The following is a 21,697-nucleotide window of genomic DNA, read 5'->3' as shown; positions in this document are numbered from 1 at the left end:
CTTCCAAGCCCTGCCGTGCGCCCAAACAGTGGTTTACCCCCACATATGAGGTATCAGCGTACTCAGGACAAATTGGACAACAACTTTCGTGGTTCAGTTTCTCCTTTTACCATTGGGAAAATAAAAAAATTGTTGCTAAAAGATAATTTTTGTGACTAAAAAGTTAAATGTTCATTTTTTCCTTCCATGTTGCTTCTGCTGCTGTGAAGCACCTGAAGGGTTAATAAACTTCTTGAATGTGGTTTTGAGTACCTTGAGGGGTGCAGTTTTTAGAATGGTGTCACTTTTGGGTATTTTCAGCCATATAGACCCCTCAAACTGACTTCAAATGTGAGGTGGTCCCTAAAAAAAATGGTTTTGTAAATTTCGTTGTAAAAATGACAAATCGCTGGTCAAATTTTAACCCTTATAACTTCCTAACAAAAAAAAATTTTGGTTCCAAAATTGTGCTGATGTAAAGTAAACATGTGGGAAATGTTATTTATTAACTATTTTGTGTCACATATCTCTCTGGTTTAACAGAATAAAAATTCAAAATGTGAAAATTGCGAAATTTTCGCCAAATTTCCGTTTTTATCACAAATAAACGCAGAATTTATTGACCTAAATTTACCACTAACATGAAGCCCAATATGTCACGAAAAAACAATCTCAGAACCGCTAGGATCCGTTGAAGCGTTCCTGAGTTATTACCTCATAAAGGGACACTGGTCAGAATTGCAAAAAACGGCAAGGTCTTTAAGGTCAAAATAGGCTGGGTCATGAAGGGGTTAAAACTATTATTTTTGTTGTTTGCTGTTGTTTGTCTATAACAACCCAGCAGCTCCTGCTTCTACCCGGCACCCAGTGATCACATGACCATTGGGTCTGGAGGAGGAGCAATGGTAGTGCTTCCTAACCTGTAAACACAACGCTTGTTCAGCGCTATGTATATAGTAACCGTACAGGCAGAGGTGGTAATAAACTATTTCTGCCTTCTCTATGCAGACCTCTGCTGTGTTTTGGCATCATTTACCCACTCCTGCAGCTGCATAAGCTCTGTGCAGCTACTTACTCTGTAATGAGCAAGGGACATTTCAGACTATGTCCTTGCTCATTAAGTAAACACACCTTTTCTGTTAGATCTTTTGTAAGAGGGTGGTGCTGTTATGGACAATAAGAAACACGCTATCACTTTAAGAGGCTGCAACCCCTTGTCTGGTGTGATGGTATGTTCTGCTTTTCTCCCCTACTCTTATGGGTGTTATGAGCTGGTCGGTGCTGTGTGCAGGGAGCTGAAGCAGCCTGGAGAGAGGAAGTTTCTAGAGAGGACTGAGAGAACTTTGTGCTGTTCTGGCCGCAAGAAGGAACTTTGGCTGTAAGAAAGATTACACAGCTTGAGACGAACTGCGTTTGCTAAATAGACTTTCCCGGTTACAGCAAAGGGTGGCTGTTCTGTGCTGGTTTGTGAAGCCACGAAGATACTGAGAAGGGGACTTACAGTTTCCAGGAGCAAGGAGAAGACCACGCTTTGCAGTAATCGGGAAAGTCTATTTAGCAAACGCAGTTCGTCTCAAGCTGTGTAATCTTTCTTACAGCCAAAGTTCCTTCTTGCGGCCAGAACAGCACAAAGTTCTCTCAGTCCTCTCTAGAAACTTCCTCTCTCCACGCTGCTTCAGCTCCCTGCACACAGCACCGACCAGCTCATAACACCCATAAGAGTAGGGGAGAAAAGCAGAGCATACCATCACACCAGACAAGGGGATGCAGCCTCTTAAAGTGATAGCGTGTTTCTTATTGTCCATAACAGCACCACCCTCTTACACTTTCACTATGGCAAAGGTGTAGCAAAAGTGTCTGAAACACATGGAAGATGCGGTGCACTGCATGGCACAATGTGAGCCAGAATACTTGCACATTTAGCTTAGTAAGTCTTCCCCAGACTTTTGGGGAAATATGTGACAGCTGTTTTTTTTTTTTTTCACCAAATATCACAACTGGATTCAAAAGGAATGTGAAATAAAAATGAAGGACTTACATTTCTCCTTCTTGATTGTTCTACTTCTAGATTTCACTTACAGCTATTTTGTTTTGGAAAATTGTTACTGCAATATTAGATGCAGTTTTTTGAGCCCATGCCAGAATAGGATCCAGCATGAGGAAGAGTAATAAGTCATTCATTTATATTTCCCATGTCTTTTGAAATCAATTTTGGTCTTGTCTTAAGAAATTGCTTGGAAAAACGGCCACAAAAAGAGCAGCATTTTTCCATAAACACCATTAATTAAGATTGGTATTTTGCACTTATTCTGCCCAATTAGCCAGAAAAACTCCAAAAGTCGGAAACATTAAAGGGATTGTCCTTTCTTCAGCTACAAGTCTGCAGTCACTCTACCGGATCGCAGACTTGTGAATCCTTGCATTGTGTCGGTTCTGGGACCGGGCAGTCATATTTGCGCAAATTTGCGATTTTCACACGTCCGGCCACATTCCGACCAGACTGTTTCGATACACTTATTTTGAGCGAAGCTGCATCATCTAGTCGGAGTGTGGCCGGGAGTATGCATATCATAAACTTGATCAAACATGACCACTCGCTCCTGGCATCAGAGAATCCTCGCAGCGCACAATGCATGCAATGTAAGTATTCACAAGTCTTCAGTCACATGGTGACTGCAGACTTTTACCCTAAAGCCGTACAACCCTTTAACATCCCAAATCAGACATCTACGGTTTGTGCCACCAGATTGAATGTAAAAAAATACAAATAATCGACGGCTCAGTCTCATAGCTCGTTAAGCAGTTTAAAAGCAGATAACGAGTAATCAAGAATACAGTCCATTTGCTGCAACGTGAAGATTGTATAGTTCACCCTCCTTACATGGAACTGATCCGGATCAGTAATGCGGTGGTGTGCATGATGCTTCACTAATGGGATAACTTGCATAACTAATATTATTTCCCTGTCTTATGTAACCACAGCTTGTTTTCGTAGGACTCTAACCCTCTAACTCTTTAATTAGAAAATCATCTTCATAAATACAATCTTCCTGCTGCATGATGCAAAGCAGAAATGCAAAGCTTCCTACTGTAGCCACTTGTCTGGCAAAGTTTCTGTGCATCTGCTAATACTCTGTCTGTGCCTCATTGTCTCCTTACAGGATTTTATGGTGGACTCGATGGAGGGGGAAAGATGTGACTCTGTTATTAATTTAAAGTCCAAGGGCTGCAGATCCGACTCCATAGAGCACCCATCAGCTCAGATACAGGTCGTGAGCGGCAAGGAGGCAAACAGTCAGCTCACCCCAGCAGAGGTGTCGGCCCACCTTAGACCAGGTTAGTGCTGCGTCCTGCATACATGCTGTATACATTTTGTGTCTTAGCTCTTACTTGGTTGTTGTACCGTTATATATTAATTATTTCATTCATCACTAACAGCCAATCTGGAAATGCTAATGGGGTTAAGGACAGAAGTGTTTTCAGATCACAGCTGAGTCCCAGCAGTTTGGCCCCCTGTATTAATCATTGTTGCAGACCCTTTTAACAAAGTTGTTGCCTAATGTTGACAACTGCTTTAAAGAGAAAATAAAAATGAGGGACAAGTAAAAGTGTTTTACACTTAGGAAAAATCAGCCTCCCCGTCTCATCCTGAGCACCTCTAGTGTTTACTGGGCCCCCGACATCATGACGTTGAGGGAGACCTAAGCCATTATGCCTCATGTGACTTTATGAGGGGCATCACACCGCAGTGATGGTGGCACTGGATGCATCTGCAGAAGGGAAGACTACCCTGGCCCGGCTGCCATGGAAGACCGCACCAGAAGCTCGAGCGAGAATCTGTTTACTCAACTCTAATGGGAATAGATACTTATGAAGCCCATTTTTTAAAGCTGCATATCAGAATAGCAAAATTCTGTTCGATTAAATTAGATTTGCACCTGATGTTTTTGTAATATATGCCATCAGTTTTGTTGGCAGATATGCAACAGATACAAACTTATTTGTGTGCAGGAGGAGTTTACACTTTTCTGACAGTAGATGGTGATGTTGTTCCTGTTATATGCTTAGTTGAATGTAATGCATATACTTGTTGTACTTTGGTTTCACCTTCTCTCTGGTAAAAGGTCCTTCAGACTTCCTGTTATGCTGCATTAAGAAGCTGATGCGTGTACCTCATGTTCTGTGTAGATAAAAGTTGAATTACCCCAAATAATCTACTCTCACAAGTTTCTTCTGCAACTGAACTATGCAACAAGTTTGTGCTCTGTGGGATCCGACTTCTGGGGCCCCTACCGATCCTGAGAATTAAGGGACCTCAGTGCTGATGTAGGACTGCAGACCCTTCTATATATTCTCTCCATACTGATGCTCCCGGTCACCGGACTGTACCAGGAGCTGCAGCGAACTCTCGTCACTTGTATGGGGATACACTGCAGCGCGCTAGAGAGCAAGTGATGCGGGTTGTACATCACTGCACCAAGGATGCAATCCCTCCATTCATAGGATTGGTGGGGTCTCGTAGACATTCACCAGTCCTAACGGGATGGCGTATGCAAGTGATATGCCATTGCTTTTTAACATGGGGATCTTTTAAGGCTTGAAATTTACTTATTGATAGACAGTTACACTTGGGTCCATGGACGCAGAATTGCCACTTGCGCAGACCCTCGATGGCAGCACACAGTTTATACATGGTAAAGTGTGACAAATGAATTTAGACGTATAGCCCACTGACTGATATTTTGGCTCCTCTCCCTCTCCCTGCTATGATGTAGCTGTGTGATAACTACGTCAGGATCCTGCCCCTCCGCCTGACCCCCCTCCACATTATTAAAATTAGAGAGAGCGGGGTAAGGACAAAAGAAGATGAACAAAACTTATGTAAAACCGATCTGTGACATTTCTGTATCAGTTTTCTGGCCTGAAAGGGTCACTGTCGTTTCAGTAAACCTATCTCCACTAGTCAGACCCCTGCCTGTCAATTTCTCCAAACTACTGTCAGCTACTTGTGGCAATAGGTCAGAGAATAATTTAAGGGATTGTCGGGGCATAAAGTGTTGATGACCTATCTGTAGGATATCAGTAAGAGATTGGTGGAGTCCAACAATTGGTGCCTCCACCAATCAACTTTTATTTGCTCCAGTGATGCCCGGATGAAACCACTTTGACCCCTGTTCATCAACACATTCTTGATGAGGGGGTTTGGTGGATTCATTAATAGGCTCGCATTCCCTGTCAGCAGGTGTTTGCTGCCCCTTCTGAGAGCAGCATAATGTAGGGGCAGGGACCCTGATTCCAGCAATGTGTCATTTCCTGGGCTTCTTGCCCTCATTTTGATACAATTCTTGTTTTCTCTGCTGCAGATCTAGCAGTTCTCTAAAAGCTGGGCTCTGTATAACCCCGCCCCCACCACTGATTGGAAGCTTAATGCCAATTAGTGGTGTGGGCGGGGTTATACTGAGCTCATTAATATGGAGGACTACATGGCAGCATGCTTACTAGTCCTATAGTAATAATCTCCAGTGATTTTGTGAAAACTACAGCAAGAAGCCTAATAAGTGACACATTGCTGGAAACTGGAAGTCTCTCCCTACATTATGCTGCTCTCAGATTAGGTCACAAATCCTAGTGACAGATTCGCTTTAATCCAGCACATCTTAAAAGTGGCGTTTTCCTCCGTACTTCTCACCACAAATCTTAATCAAGTAAGATGTTTGGTGTAAGGTACCCTACAACTCGTCATGAATTAGACCAGCGGATGTCTCCACAGCTTCACCAATTTTGGTGGACTTTGGGTAGAACTGTATTGTAAACACCAAAAGTTGGAAAATTTTTGCACAACCTTGCTTTGCACAAAAAATTGTTGAATCTGGCGTTGAGCTCAACAGCTGAGCGTAGCTCCGGTGAAATTGTAGAGGCCCTTGCTGGATACTTCAGCACAACAGTTATTCTTTTGAATAAAAGTATATAATAAGAATGTAAAAAGAATTAAAGTTCTGCAGTTACCGGCGATGGCCAGCAGAGGCCGCTATACTTTTGACTGACGCTGATCTTAGCAGCTCCCCATTCAGAGTGTACATCCGGTCAAGGCTTAAAAAAATATCAGCTGATCGGTGGGAGTGCCAGGTGTCAGACCCCCTACCAATCTTCTATCAATGACCTATGCCGTGTGCTGAGGTTCTCAGAACGGTCCTGATGTAGTGTCACCATGGCGCTTGCTGCGCTCTCAGGCGCACAGCTGACGACTGATGGTGACGTCAGCACTGATTGGGCGGAGGGCTCATGTGACGTAACAACGTCACATGAGCCCCGGGAACATAAGTATCCACACCGCTGGGATGGCGCCGGAACAGGAGGTGAGTATAGGTGCTTTTATTTTAATGAAGTCAAACATTCAAAGTGAGATGGTTTTGTTCTAATAGTAGACAATCCCTTTAAGTTGAGATGTCAGGAAGGGGGCAGCTGCACGGTGCAGGATGGCAACATTTCCAGCTCTTTGGCTGTCCTCATCCACGTGCGAGACAGCAACAGCCAAAGGGCCACATGTGACCTGCCCGATGCACTTTGGCCATAAATATAAATTGTGAAAGGCACAAAGGTCCAGTGTGAGCCCATTGGAGCCGATGGCAGCGGTACTGTAGATCTATATAATACGGATCAGTAATGCGGCCATACACATGAGGTGTTACATGTTACACAGGGTGTCTGGACAGCTGACTTATTCCCACTCTCTCACCTGTAATAGCATGAGTTCTGCCTGCAGTATACACAGCTCCTCAGCACCTGGAATTGGGGTGAGGAAAAAATTGCAGCATGCTGCATATGGCCGATTAAAACAGCCAAGACTCACCAATGCAAGTCAATTTGTGCGAGAAAAAAATCGCACGGCACTCGGACCATGCATGTTCTGTACAATTTTTATGCAACCATCTCTTAGGAAACCTGTCATTTCATCAATACAGTAAATTCACAATGTGAACCGTCAGAATAGCATAGAATAGATATACAGTATAGATAGAATAGATAGAAAGATGCCAGTGAGATATATAATTAGTGCAGTGCGTGTGTAGTTTAATGTACTTGTATTTATGTAATAATTAAATAAATAAAAATTAGTGCGGGGTCAAGCTTATTTTTATTAACCAGCTGAGTGAAAGCAGACAGCTGAGAGCTGGCCTTTATAGTTTGGGAAGGGGTTAATAAACATGGAGCTTCCTAGGCTGTTAATATCACTTCACAGCTGTCTACTTAGCCTTTACTGGTTAGTAAAAAATGGGACCGGCCCAAAAAAAAATGACGTGGGGTCCTCCCTATTTTGAATAACCAGCAAATGCTAAGTAGAGAACTGTGGGCTGGTAATAATAGCCTGGCAAGGGGCCATGAATATTGGCGCCCTCTCAGACTAATAACTCCAGCCCTCAGCTGCCCCAGAAATGGCACATCCATTAAATATGCCAATTCTGGAGCTTAGTCTCTGCTCTTCCCACTTACCCTGGTACGTTGGCAAGCAGGAAGAGCTGAGGCTAAGCATCAGTGCTATTTCAGGGGTGGCTGATTGCTGGTGTTATTAGTCTGGGAGGGGGCCAAAATCCATGGCTCCTTCCCATGCTATTAATATCAGCCCACAGATGTCTGCTTAGCCTTTGCTGGTTATTCAAAATAGGTGGGATCCACACATCATTTGTTTTGGAGTCCCCCCTTTTAATAACTAGCAAAGGCTAAGTAGACAGCTGTGAGCTAAAATTAATAGCCTGGGAAGCTCCATGTTTATTGCCCTCTTCCCATACTATTAAGGGGAAGCGGTCATAAGGTTTGTCCCATATGAGATAAAAACACCACCTATCAGCCCTCATATACAGAATTTTTTAATGCTGTATATATGCCGCCAACCCGACTTGCAAGAGAAGAAAAATACCTTTTATTATACTTCCCTGCGGGGCAGTCTGGTCCAATGTGCGTCGCTGTCTTGGTCCGGTGCCTTCACTCTCCTTTGGATGCTGTCCCTATGTCTTCCCCGCAGGGTCCTCTCGGCATCGTGCTCCTGCGCAAGCGTACTTCTCTGCCCTGTTAAGGGGAGAGCAAAGTACTGCAGTGTAAAGGCGCTGGGAAAGATCAAAGAGCCCAGGCATATGCGCACTGCAGTGTCTGACGTACGCCTGCACAGGAGCTTGATACCGGGGAGACGTAGGATGCGTTATCCACATGAAGCAAGAAGGAGGCGGTATCGAAAGAAGAAGGGAGGCGCTGGACCAGGACCAGCGACACCCATGAGACCTGTCCACCCCATAGGTGAGTATAATAAAAGGTCTTATTCTTGTTTTACAGGTCAGGTTGTGGGCATATATATATATATGCAGCATTAGAGAATACTGTATTTGAGGGCTGAAAGGTGGAGGCCGTATCTCTTATGGGTCGAATCTGGTAACAGGTTTGCTTTAAAGCCATCTCTCAGATGTCTCTCAGATGTTGGTTAATAAAAATAATGGGGACTCCACGCCTTTTTTTTTCTTTTATCTATTTGCTAAATACAAGTACAGAAAACTACACACACAAAGCACTGGTGATATATCTCATTGACATATTTCTTTCTGTCTGTTACCTATCTATCTATCCATCTATCTTCTATCTATCTATCTATCTATCTATCTATCTATCTATCTATCTATCTATCTATCTCTGTATATAAGATTGTTTTATTAGTTAAAAACTAGCTTGAAGTTACATAGAGAATTACTGTATATAAAAGCTGATGTTAAAAACGCATTGCATACCCATGTCATACGGATGCTAGGTGATAAAAAAAACGTACTCTCCAACTTTCCTGGCTGAGAATCTCAGCTACTTCATATACGCAGATGTGAGCATACCCTAAGCCTAACTCATAGTAATGATCTCACCTACAAACTATGCCAAGCAGATTATATTGTATTACGAGTTTCAGGGTCATGAAATGCTCAGAGATATAATGACTGCATAGCTTATAATTGGATATTATAGGATAACAAATATCAACCTTCAATGGAAATTGTTACTTCATTCAGTCTAATGAGCGTGCACTCCAGCTTAATTTTTTGGCTATTAGGTGGTATGTGTGTGTAAGAATGCTTGCAAAAATAGAAGTGTTAATAGTTTCTTCTTTTGCCAAATAGCAAAGTGAATGAACAAAAGAGAAATATACTGTACTTTTTGTCAATAGGTGAGCCCTCTTTGCCTTCAAAACAGCCTCGAGGTCTATTGTGGAAGTAGATTTGTGCAAATCCTTTGAAAGGGAGTAAGCATCATCTGCCGCACTAAGTATCTTTGGCTAACCAATGTGTCTTTGGTCCTCTACGTTGTTATTTCTTGGTGTCACCAGTGCTGAAAAATACAAGTAGTAACTCATCTATCGTGTAATACCATTGGGGAGGCATCAAATTTATTTTGCAGCAGAACAGCAATCACAAGCATACAACCAATATCATGGAGATCTATCTTAATACACTGCTCAAAAAAATAAAGGGAAAACTAAAATACCACATCTTTATTCACTACATAGAGGAATGCGTTGAGAACAATAAAACATAAAAATGATCAATGTAAATCAAAATTAATATCCCATGGAGGACTGGATTAGTAATGATACTGAAAATCAAATTACAGGCTGATCCTACTTCAGTGGAAATACACCAAGACAAGAAATGATGTTCAGTAGTGTCTGTGGCCTCCACGTGTTTGTATGACCTCCCTACAATGCCTGAGTATGGCACTCACGAAGTGACAGATGTTCTCCTGAGGGATCTTCTCTGAGACCTGGATTAAAGCATTAGTCAACCCCTGAACAGTCTGTGGTGCAAGTGGGATTGGTGGATGGATCGAGCCTTGGTATCCCAGATGTGCTCGATGTGCGGGCCACTCCATAGCTTCAAAGCCTTCATCATGAAGGAATTGCTGCCACACTTCAGCCACATGAGGCTTAGCATTGTCCTGCATTAGAAGGAACCCAGGGCCCAGTGCACCAGCATATGGCCTCACAATGGGTCTGAGGATCTCATCTCGGTACCTAATGGCAGTCAGGGTATCTTTGGCTAGCACATGGAGGGCTATGCAACTCTCCAATAAAATGCCTTCCCACACCATTACTGACCCACTGCCAAACCGGTCATGCTGGAGGATTTTGCAAGCAGCAGAGCGTTCTTCTTGACCTCTACAGACTTTGTCACGTCTGTCATGTGCTCAGTGTGAGTCTGCTCTCATCCGTGAAGAGCACAGGGTGCTAGTGTCGAATCTGCCAATCTTGGTGTTCTCTGGCAAATGCCAGTCGCCCTGCACGGTGTTGGTCTATAAGCACAACACCTACTTGTCGATATTGAGCCCTCATACCACCGTCATGGAGTTTGTTTCTGACAGTTTGAGCAGACACTTGCATGTTAGTGGCCTGCTGGAGGTCATTTTGCAGGACTCAGGCACTGCTTCTGTTCCTCCTTGCACAAATGAGGAGGTATCGGTCTTGCTGCTGGCTTGTTGCCTTCCTATGGCCCCCAACACATCTTCTGGTGTACGGGCCTGTCTCCCGGTATCTGCTTCATGCTCTGGACACTGTGCTAACAGAGACAGCTACCCTTCTTGCAACAGCTCGCATTGATGTGCCACCTTGGATGAGCTGCACTAACTGAGCAACTTGTGTGAGTTGTAGGTACCGCCTCATGATACTGTACCTCTAGGGTTATTTTTATTATTATAGCGCCATTTATTCCATGGCGCTTTACATGTGAGGAGGGGTATACATAATAAAAACAAGTACAATAATCTTAAACAATACAAGTCACAGCTGGTACAGGAGGAGATAGGACCCTGCCCGCAAGAGCTCACAATCTACAAGGGATGGGTGAGTATACAGTAGGTGAGGATAGAGCTAGCTGGTCGTGCAGTGGTTTGGTCGATCGGTGGTTACTGCAGGTTGTAGGCTTGCCGGAAGAGGTAGGTCTTCATGTTGAGAGCAATGACAAAATGCAAAAGTGACCAAAACAACAGCCAAAAAGCACAAGAATAGAGAAATGGTCTGTGGTCTCCCCCTGCAGAACTACTCCTTTGTAGAGGTTTTCTTGCTAATTTGCTATAATCTCTACCTGTTGTCTGTTACACTTGCACAACAGCAGAAGAAATTGATTCACAGTCAGAGTTAATTCATAACTGGATAGGTTGATTTCACAGAAGTCTGACTCAGTTGGAATTACATGGTGTTGTTTAAGAGTTCTCTTTATTTTTTTGAGCAGTGTATATAAGCCTGCATTCACAAATCTGGTTGGGTCTCCAAGATGTTTGGAACAACCTTCCTGTAGCTTGAAGACGTCATGGCTGGTCCCACCAAATAGTGATTGAATGAACAAAAGACAAAACTAAATCAAGTTTTGTCTTTTGTTCATTCACTTTCCTTTTTCTAATTTATAAAAATAAACTAATAACACTTCTAATATTGAAAGCATTTTTACTTTGCAATATTAGATCCTGTGCAACCAGGCAAATTCTTCTACACCAAACTTCCCCTACCATCCTTTTATGGACTTTGTGCACTGGGGAACAGTCATACTGGAAGAGAAAAGAGCATGCCCCAAACTCTTCCCACAAAGTTGTAACCATACAATTGTCCAAAATGTCCATATATGCTGAAGAATAAAGATTTGACTTCACTGTAATCAACCCCCTCCTTCACAGATAAGGTTCTCCTAGTAATTCACCAAACCAAGACTCGTCTATCAGACTCCCACATAGTGCCGCCGATCACGTATCCACTGCTCTAGAGTCCAGTGGCTGAGAGCTTTACACCACTCCCTGACACTTGGCATTGAGTTTTGGCTTGCATACAGTTGCTTTGCCATAGAAATCCATGTCATAAAGCTTCTGGAGCACAGTTTTGGTGCTGATGTTAATGATAGAGAAGGTTTGGACTGTGCAGTCACTGATTCAGCAAAGCGCTTATTGACTTTTATGAACTATGCACATCAGCACTCCAACCTGTAGATTTACAGGTGTCCCGCTACACACACGTTATATGTATATATATATATATATAAATATCAAAAAATGAGGCAGCACTCCATAGCAAATGTCAAAAACGTGCAGGGTTTAATATACCCACATCTTGTGGCGACGTTTCAGCTCGCAATGAGCTTTTCTCAAGCAGTGAGTAAGTCTCTGTGCCCTATATTTATACATGGCTCAATCATCCTTAATTGTGTTCCACCTTATACATTCAATTCAGTGTTTCTCAACTGTAAAGTGCATACGTGCAATCTATCTTGTGCAATTAATACATATACATAATACATAACTGTACAGTGCCTCTTACTTTGCTCCGTGGACACATGCTCTGCGTGGAGGGCGCCATTGTCTTTCAGCGTCTCATGGTACCAACTGCGCATGTCTGGCTACGTCACTACTACTGAATAGACGGCCGGCCAATCATCCGTTGTATACGGCATCTCAACACCGCGCCTGCGCGAGTCAGCGCCATCTTTGTTGGGGCTTGTTTCTACCCATAGCGCTCATTGTGAGTGAGCATTTGTACTACGCTTGCGCAGACTACTTGCTGTGGGTTCTTACATCTTCCCATATATTCATTTACTTCGCTATAATCCTTACAGCGGGACCCAGGTTAATCGAACCTTTTCAATATATTTTGAGCATGTGTCCACGGAGCAAAGTAAGAGGCACTGTACAGTTATGTATTATGTATATGTATTAATTGCACAAGATAGATTGCACGTATGCACTTTACAGTTGAGAAACACTGAATTGAATGTATAAGGTGGAACACAATTAAGGATGATTGAGCCATGTATAAATATAGGGCACAGAGACTTACTCACTGCTTGAGAAAAGCTCATTGCGAGCTGAAACGTCGCCACAAGATGTGGGTATATTAAACCCTGCACGTTTTTGACATTTGCTATGGAGTGCTGCCTCATTTTTTGATATTTATAAGTGTGGATGATCGCTGGACGGATCGTCTTGGGGCTTTGCACCTGAAGTTAAGTATTTCTGTGCTGTTCCTTTTCTTTTTTTGCATATATATATATATATACATATATATATATATATTGTGAGGCAGCGACCCCTGTTACAGCTAGGGGGCGCTGTTGGTGCTCCCCAGTATACGCATGGAGGTATATGAAGGCCATAGGTGTGCATGGCAGTTGCAGGTGTAGCTGTGATTGCAAGATGAGGCAGTGACTCATGTCACAGATAGGGGTCGTTGTATCTTCTCCCCACGTTGTGCATGCAGACGGATGAAGTCCATAGGTGTGCATGGGAGTCACGGATTTCCGGTCCGGGTTTTCGATGTGGCTGAAGGCCACAGGTTTGTGTGTGTTAAAAGCCCTGCAGTAAGAGGTATGGGTGTGTCAGGTGTGTGAGGTGCATGTTAGTGTCAGTCTGGTGTGTGCTGGTGTGTAGAGCAGAGGCCTGCAGAGCGCTGGCTGAGTGCATGGAGGCACAGGCCAGCGGAGCCAGCACCCAGGGCAGCTGAATAGCCTGGCACCCGCAGCGTATACAGCGATGCAAGTCGTCCATGGTACTGGTCTTGCATGTGGACAGCCCAGTGCCCGGAGGTGGATGTCCTGTGCCCGAAGCAGTCAGATGTGGACAGTCCTGTGCCCGGAGGTGAATGTCCTGTGCCCAAAAGAGACGGATGTGGACAGTCCTGTGCCCGGAGGTGGATGTCCTGTGCCCGAAAGAGACGGATGTGGACAGTCCTGTGCCTGGAGGTGGATGTCCTGTGCCCGAAAGAGACAGATGTGGACAGTCCTGTGCCCGGAGGAGGATGTCCTGTGCCCGAAAGAGATAGATGTAAACAGTCCTGTGCCCTGAGGTGGATGTCTTGTGCTCAAAAGAGGACTAGCAAGTGTAACGATTGCAAACAGGTGGATATGGTGCCCGGCTGCTATTCGGAGGATATCCTGGGCTGTGTATGGCTGTGTGAGTAAAGAGACTGTAAGAGACTGTGATACAGTGATGCAGGACACCCACGGGAACTAGTCGGAGGGGGCTGGCGTGTGTAGTGTCTGCGACATATGAGGCTGTGTGTATGGAGACTGTAATATGGCGTGCGGTCGCCCAGGGAAACTGGACAAGGGAAGTCTGGCCTGTTTAGGGACTGCAGTTTAAAGACATATGATATGTATTGCTATGTACTGGTGTGAACTAAACACTGATAATATACACTGAAGTTATATGCATTTGTGTGAATTGGACATTAATGCTGTGAGGAAACGCATTAAAGAGACTTTTGTGTTGGACCTTTGTGGGTCACTGCTTCTTCACTGCGTACGATGCTACTGCAGCCTTACAATATATATATACAGTATATATATATATATTTTTTTTTTTAAACCATTACACATCAGAATATTGATATAGTGAAATCACCCACATGAGACTCGGTATCAGTAGGCGTTTTGCAGCTGAAATCTGTGTGAAGCCCTATTATTACTAAAAAAGAGATGACTCAATATTAAATCAACATTTAATATCCCCTCAGGCTTGACATAATACTGCAATTAATGGCAGGGTAGTTGAAGATTTATGTTTTTTGATCACATTAGACTTGCTTCAAAGGGTTGTTTCAACTTCTTTCTGTAACCATTTGTTGTGTTAATCGTTATTTTCTCCGTCGTTTTGGCTGAGTGCCCATGTTTGGTGCATTCAATGTTTGTTTTACTTTTATAGATATACATTTATAATGCTCCTAAATTCACCTTTGCTCTTGTTTTTCCACTTATAAACTTGTGGCACTCTTCAAAATACAGTCGTAGAATCTGTATTATTTATTAGAATTGTTAAAAAGATATATTACGTTCAAATGTATATAATCTGAAATATGTCTGCCTATATATATATATATATATATATATATATATATATATATATATTGTATTTTCCTGGCATGCACACATTTGAATGTGACATAATGTCTTTTTAATAGTTGTAATAAATAATATATATTTTACTATTTTGAAGTGTGGTACATCATTTGTAGGATTTGTCGTTTATTTGCACACACTTCTTTATGTGCATTGTGAATAGTCACATATATTGTGATTATTCACTTACAGACTTAGGATCTACTTGTCAAACTTGGTTAGGGTCTACTTGTCAAATACGGAGAACCCATAGTTCCTAGAAACATGACCAGTGCCTTACTGGTGGCTACACTGATTCAGGTGACATTAGTCAGTTTGGGGAAGGCCCTGTCCCATTGTGACTGTTTTACCGTTACAGTTTTGGTCACTACTTTGAAGCATATAAATCTCCAAGTACCTATACACTATGCATATAATGCCGCACAAATTTGTACTAATCCATACTAATCCTAAGGAAGCCATGTGGATACGTTAAAGATGCAACCTGTCAAGCTGCATTTTCTGTATTATGCAGCTCTGACCCTGTTCAGTGGATGCTGGTGTTAGCTGTCCTGCTGCTGCCTTGCGTAATTTGAGTTGGCGGATATTTGATGGTTTGTTGCCTGGCTCACGTATCAACTCGGATGTCTTGTGCTCACTCAGTGCCCTCTGCTCCTTTTGAAATCCTCTGCAACCTATAAGCCTAGACTGCATTTACCTAGGTTACCCGTCTAGTGAGGCATAGCGAGGTGCAGTTGCCGAACTTCTACTAGGGAGAGACGATGCCGAGCCATCGCCCACGGAAATAATTCACTCAAATCTCACTCAGTCAGTCCAGTCGCTCTCTCAAGAAAGCATCGCTTTCAAAGGACACAAGAGGCATTCAGCAGGCTTCTATCATGAGTGTATTGTGTCCTCCTGGGAGTTCTGGGGTTGGAAAGTCATTACTATTGTGAATTGCTGGTCATCCATTTAGCCTGTGTGTTTCGTGTCCCACATTAAAAGGATTTTGTTTCCTTTGGTGCTGAGGAGGTTAACGACCATTTCTATGCTGGTTATAAACAATCAGCTTCATCTGGAAGGCTGCTTCTGATCTCCTCATTCCTTCTCTCTTTAAAATCTGGCCAGGCTTTCTTTTCCTCGCCAGTGAAAGTTCTTCTTCCTGGTTCTCGGAAGTTGCTGATCGTTTGTTGCTGCCTGAAATTGTTGTTTTCTGTTTTTGGGTGATTGCTTTCTTTCCCTATATTCCTCTCTGCCTTTGGTGAGTGTTTTGCATGTTTGTTGCTTTATGTTATCCCTGTCTGTCTTACATGTTTATACACTGTCCCAGGCCTCCTGTGGGAGGGGGTGGGGACAGCTTTGGATATAACAGGAGAACAGTGAGGCACCAGGCCCAAACCTCCTCAGCTTCAGATGTACCTTTGGCAGAAGAGATAGTTAGGGCCCCATTTTGAGGGACAGTGAAGGGCCCATTTCCCTATCTCACCTACAGTCACATCATGACAGCTCCTTGGCAGCACCCACAACATAGGACTGTCTTATTGAATCCAGGACAATTGTTAGGGATTACTGATGAGCAAATATACTCGTTACTCGAGATTTCCCGAGCACGCTCGGGGGTCCTCCGAGTATTTTTTAGTGCTCGGAGATTTAGTTTTCCTCACCTCAGCTGAATGATTTACATCTCTTAGCCAGCTTGATTACATGTGAGGATTCCCTAGCAACCAGGCAACCCCCACATGTACTTATGCTGGCTAACAGATGTAAATCATTCAGCTGCGGCGATGAAAACTAAATCTCCGAGCACTAAAAAATACTCGGAGGTCACCCGAGCATGCTCAAGAAATCTCGAGTAACGAGTATATTCGCTCATCACTATTAGGGATGCTTCTGCTCCCGCTTTGGCTTACTTTGCAGGTCTACAACATCTTCTACTGTTTCTAGCACTGAGAGGGGAGAAAAGAGATGGCCAACAGCCGGGCAGGAGCAGTGTGTGGTTAGAATCTGTTAGAAGCAGCAGCACAGCCAGCTATGTACACAAGCTCAGACTCTACAACTAAATAATAGTACATTTTTAATGTAGGCTATTTAAAATTTGCTTCATTTTGAATTTAAAAGGCAAACATTATAAACTTTAGTGCAAAGTTATACAAAGTCTTTAAAGAAATTGTCATTTCTATTGTTACAGCTCATCTGCACATGGCAGAGCTGGACGCAATCTCACAGAGTGCCTATTGCCAAATGGGGTCCTATATGGTGCCATATAGTTGAAAATATTCCCCCTCTACATGCAACGCTCATGGGCAGAAAATACTCGTAATACGGCACATTTTTTTCTCTCTGACGTTGTTTGAGGCATTACTACGCTCAGGGGCATGATTCCTTAAAGGGTTTGCACCAAGTTTGGAAGTTGTCCATGGAAAAGGGATAACTTCTTAATCGCTTGGGGTCTGATCGTTGCGACCCCCACTGATAATGAGCACCAGTGCTGTGAAGAGTCATGTGTGAATGGAGCAGTAGTCGATCATGCACATCTCTACTCTATTCATTCTTAAAGGAAGTGATGAAGACCAGTTGAATTCTGTGCTCGGTTATCTCTGGCAGTCCCATAGAGAATGAGTGGAGCAGAGGTGCATATGATCTACCACCGTGCCATTGACATGGGGCTCCGATTCTCAGGATCAATGGTGGTCTCAATAGTCAGACCTCCCAGTGATCGGAAAGTATCCACTAGCCTGTGAGCATCAAGACTTGGTATAACCCCTTTAACAGAATATTTATTAGCCCTTGTTTGAATGTCGCAGTTATCTTATAACCGGTTTCTCAGAAGGTTCTTTTCCTTCTGTTGGGCTCACCAGTAGTTAACTAGTTATGGCACTACCCAATTAGCAATTTACACGTTACCCTACAGATTGCCTAAAGGAATATGAGATCATAAAAACAACTTATTAAAATGCTAAAATAACATGTCTATGAAATAGTGGAAAATTTTCACTCAGATTATTGCTGTTAAGTCTCGTATAGCTGAAAACGCTGTGTACTTTAGGTAATGAAAAGTCTAGACATTTTGGGGCCGAATTATCAAGTACTTTCAGCAGCGCTACTGAAACGCATGAGCGGGCACATTGGCAAAGAGGAGCTGGCATGATAGGATCCCAACCCATTTGTGCACCTTTTAGAAATGTGCTGCAGGTGACAAGTAAAGATTGCAGACGTTCTAAAGGCCAAGATCGTATATATTATCCAGTCGAAGGAATCCTTCGAAATGAGACTACCGTATGCACATTGGAAGCAAGACCGCCAGGTGTTCAGTGATGCAATTCAACAATTATGCTAAAATAACTTTATTTTCCGTGCCAGTAAAAACAGTCCGCCTTCAGCCTCCATCAGATGCCCAGCTGAAAATTCCACTATGTGCAAACCTTCCTAATGTAAAAAGCAGATCTCTACAAATGCTTTTTAATTCAATTATTCTAGCTATGCCTTGGGCTCATCTGAGTTACATACTTCTTTAGATGTGGCTTTCTTTACAGAAGTAGACACTTAGCTGTCAGAGATTCACTCAAACACTATGCTAGCTCAATAAAGGGGCCGCCGTCATTCTAGGACGTGTTGTTCTAGAATAACTAATTCTAATGTAAGATATTGTAATTGCAGATTGTACTGTATCTGTTTTTCTATTTGTATAGCAATTTCGACTTTGGGGTCATTGCTTCAGTCTCTACAGGATTTATGTTGGATCCATCAATAGCTAATACAGGGGCAGGCAATTCATTTTCCCAAGGGCCACATGACATACTGTAACTGTTGTGGAAGGTCGAACCAACTAGTCAAACTTAATTGTGCTAATTATTGTTTTATATTAATATTTATACCTTGATATTGAGCAGAATTAAGTCTGTTTGCTTGTTATTAATGCTAATACGTGTTACGATAGGGCTTATTGTAAGATGTATCGGTACCTGTACCAACTAATCTAAATGATATAATTTACTGCTTTTTATAAACTTTATATAAAGCAAAACATTATATAAATACTGCTGCTATTATTTAGCCCTTATATGTTGACCAACAGCTCCCAATACAATATAATGTCACCACACAGCCCCTCCAACAGTATGGTGTTCCCACGTAGCCCGCTACACAGTGTGACGTCCTAACAAAGCCTCAAAACATGTTATTGTGTCCCCACACAGCCCCCATGCAGAGTGTCCCCACACAGCCCCCATGCAGAATGTCCCCACACAGCCCCCATGCAGAATGTCCCCAGACAGCCCACTTGCACTGTATTATGTCCCCATACAGCTGCCTTACACAATATGATGTCTCCACACAGCCCCTTTACACAGTATAATGTCCCCACACAGCTCACTTACAGAGTATAATGTCCCCACACAGCTCCCTTATACAGCATGATGTCCTCACACAGCTCCCTTATACAGTATGATGTCCCCACACAGCTCCCTTATACAGTATGTTGTCCCCACACAGTACCCTTACACAGTATGATGTCTCCACACAGCCCCTTTACACAGTATAATGTCCCCACACAGATCTCTTACACAGTATGATGTCCCCACACAGCTCCCTTACACAGTATGATGTCTCCACACAGCCCCTTTACACAGTATAATGTCCCCACACAGCTCCATTATACAGTATAATGTCCCCACACAGCTCACTTACAGAGTATAATGTCCCCACACAACTCACTTACAGAGTATAATGTCCCCACACAGCTCCCTTATACAGTATGATGTCCCCACACAGGTCCCTTACACAGTATGATGTCTCCACACAGTCCCTTTACACAGTATAATGTCCCCACACAGCTCCCTTACACAGTATAATGTCCCCACACAGCTCCCTTACACAGTATGATGTCTCCACACAGCCCCTTTACACAGTATAATGTCCCCACACAGCTCCCTTATACAGTATAATGTCCCCACACAGCTCACTTACAGAGTATAATGTCCCCACACAGCTCCCTTATACAGTATGATGTCCCCACACAGCTCCCTTATACAGTATGGTGTCCCTACACAGCTCCCTTATACAGTATGATGTCCCCACACAGTACCCTTACACAGTATGATGTCTCCACACAGCCCCTTTACACAGTATAATGTCCCCACACAGATCCCTTACACAGTATGATGTCCCCACACAGCTCCCTTACACAGTATGATGTCCCCACACAGCTGCCTTACACAGTATGATGTCTCCATACAGCCCCTTTACACAGTATAATGTCCCCACACAGCTCACTTACAGAGTATAATGTCCCCACACAGCTCCCTTATACAGTATGATGTCCTCACACAGCTCCCTTATACAGTATGATGTCCCCAAACAGTTCCCTTACACAGTATGATATGCCCACACAGCTCCCTTACACAGTATGATGTCCCCACACAGCTCCCTTACACAGTATGATGTCTCCACACAGCCCCTTTACACAGTATAATGTCCCCACACAGCTCCCTTATACAGTATGATGTCCCCACACAGCCCCTTTACACAGTATAATGTCCCCACACAGCTCCCTTACACAGTATGATGTCCCCACACAGCTCCCTTATACAGTATGATGTATCCACACTGCTCCCTTATACAGTATGATGTCCTCACACAGACCCTTTAGACAGTATAATGTCCCCACACAGCTCCCTTACACATGATGTCCCCACACAGCTCCCGTATACAATATGATGTCTCCACATAATACGCGGCCTGTGTTCTTGTCCAGCCTGTGGATCCTGGACAATAAAAAGGCTAGAAACAGTGTTGCACCACAGACGTCCCCCCACTAGGCTTCTCAATTTCACCACTATCTGCATCCTCAAGATGTAAAAACCATTGGATATGATGGCAGAGGAATGTGCCATTGGCTCTCACTTCCACCATTTAGCCTATGCATCTGAGTCTCAGCTCTGCCGGTATGATGATACCTCTACATCCTAACCTAAGTACCCTCACTGCACAGTCCAAGTATTTATATATTTTTTTAATTGGGGTGTGTGAAGGCATCATACTGTGTGGGGGGAACTGTGTGGGTCATCATACTGTGTGTGGGGAACTTTGTGGGTCATCATAATGTGTGGGGGAAACTGTGTGGGTCATCATAATGTGTGGGGGGAACTGTGTGGGTCATCGTAATGTGTGGGGGGAACTGTGGGTCATCAAAATGTGTGGGGGGGAACTGTGTGGGTCATCATAATGTGTGGGGGAAACTGTGTGGGTCATCATAATGTGTGGGGGGAACTGTGTTGGTCATCATAATGTGTGGGGGGAACTGTGTGGGTCATCATAATGTGTGGGGGGAACCATGGGGCACATAATTACAATTACACTAGATGATTTTTATTTCTTCTTGGTGCATATTTTTATAATTATCATTCCATTTTTCACAACAAGCCAATTACAGTATAAATTATAATGTAGTTTGCAAGTTTTTTTTACTACTGTTCTGTTTCTGTGGTTTTGGTTTCTTAAACCACATGTTTTACATATAGGATCATTGTGTTTCTTCCCCCTATTTATTTAATAAGGAATAAACTAGAGCTAAATCTGTAAAATAAAAAGCTGAGAAATTGTGTCTTGTAAAAGGTTGTTAATACTTATTATCTTCTGGTCCCCAAGTATCTCCAGACTGTACTCATGCTTACCCTCCAACCTGGTCAGTATGGGTTATTACCCTCGTACATGTATCTTTTGGAGCAGAGCTGCATTAGACAAATGCATTTTTTCTAAAACCTCCTGCATTGCCAGACTTCAGACTGTCCCTTGTTATTAGACTTCGGTCTTATTTTTACAGACGTTTCCTTATCTGCAGGGAT

At 43.2% G+C, this 21,697-nt stretch overlaps 1 protein-coding gene across 1 annotated transcript in view; it reads left to right on the top strand.

Moving 5' to 3' along the window:
• Positions 1 to 21,697, top strand: part of ITGB8 (integrin subunit beta 8) — a 130,896-nt gene that overhangs the window by 65,275 nt on the left and 43,924 nt on the right. Inside the window, exon 3 of the mRNA XM_069729820.1 lies at positions 3,141 to 3,315. Coding sequence (XP_069585921.1) covers positions 3,141 to 3,315 — 175 coding nt within the window. The remainder of the gene's footprint in view (positions 1 to 3,140; positions 3,316 to 21,697) is intronic.

This window comes from Ranitomeya imitator, chromosome 6, assembly GCF_032444005.1.
Source record: "Ranitomeya imitator isolate aRanImi1 chromosome 6, aRanImi1.pri, whole genome shotgun sequence".
Taxonomy (NCBI): domain Eukaryota; kingdom Metazoa; phylum Chordata; class Amphibia; order Anura; family Dendrobatidae; genus Ranitomeya; species Ranitomeya imitator.
This window is presented reverse-complemented; position numbering and strand designations above follow the sequence as displayed.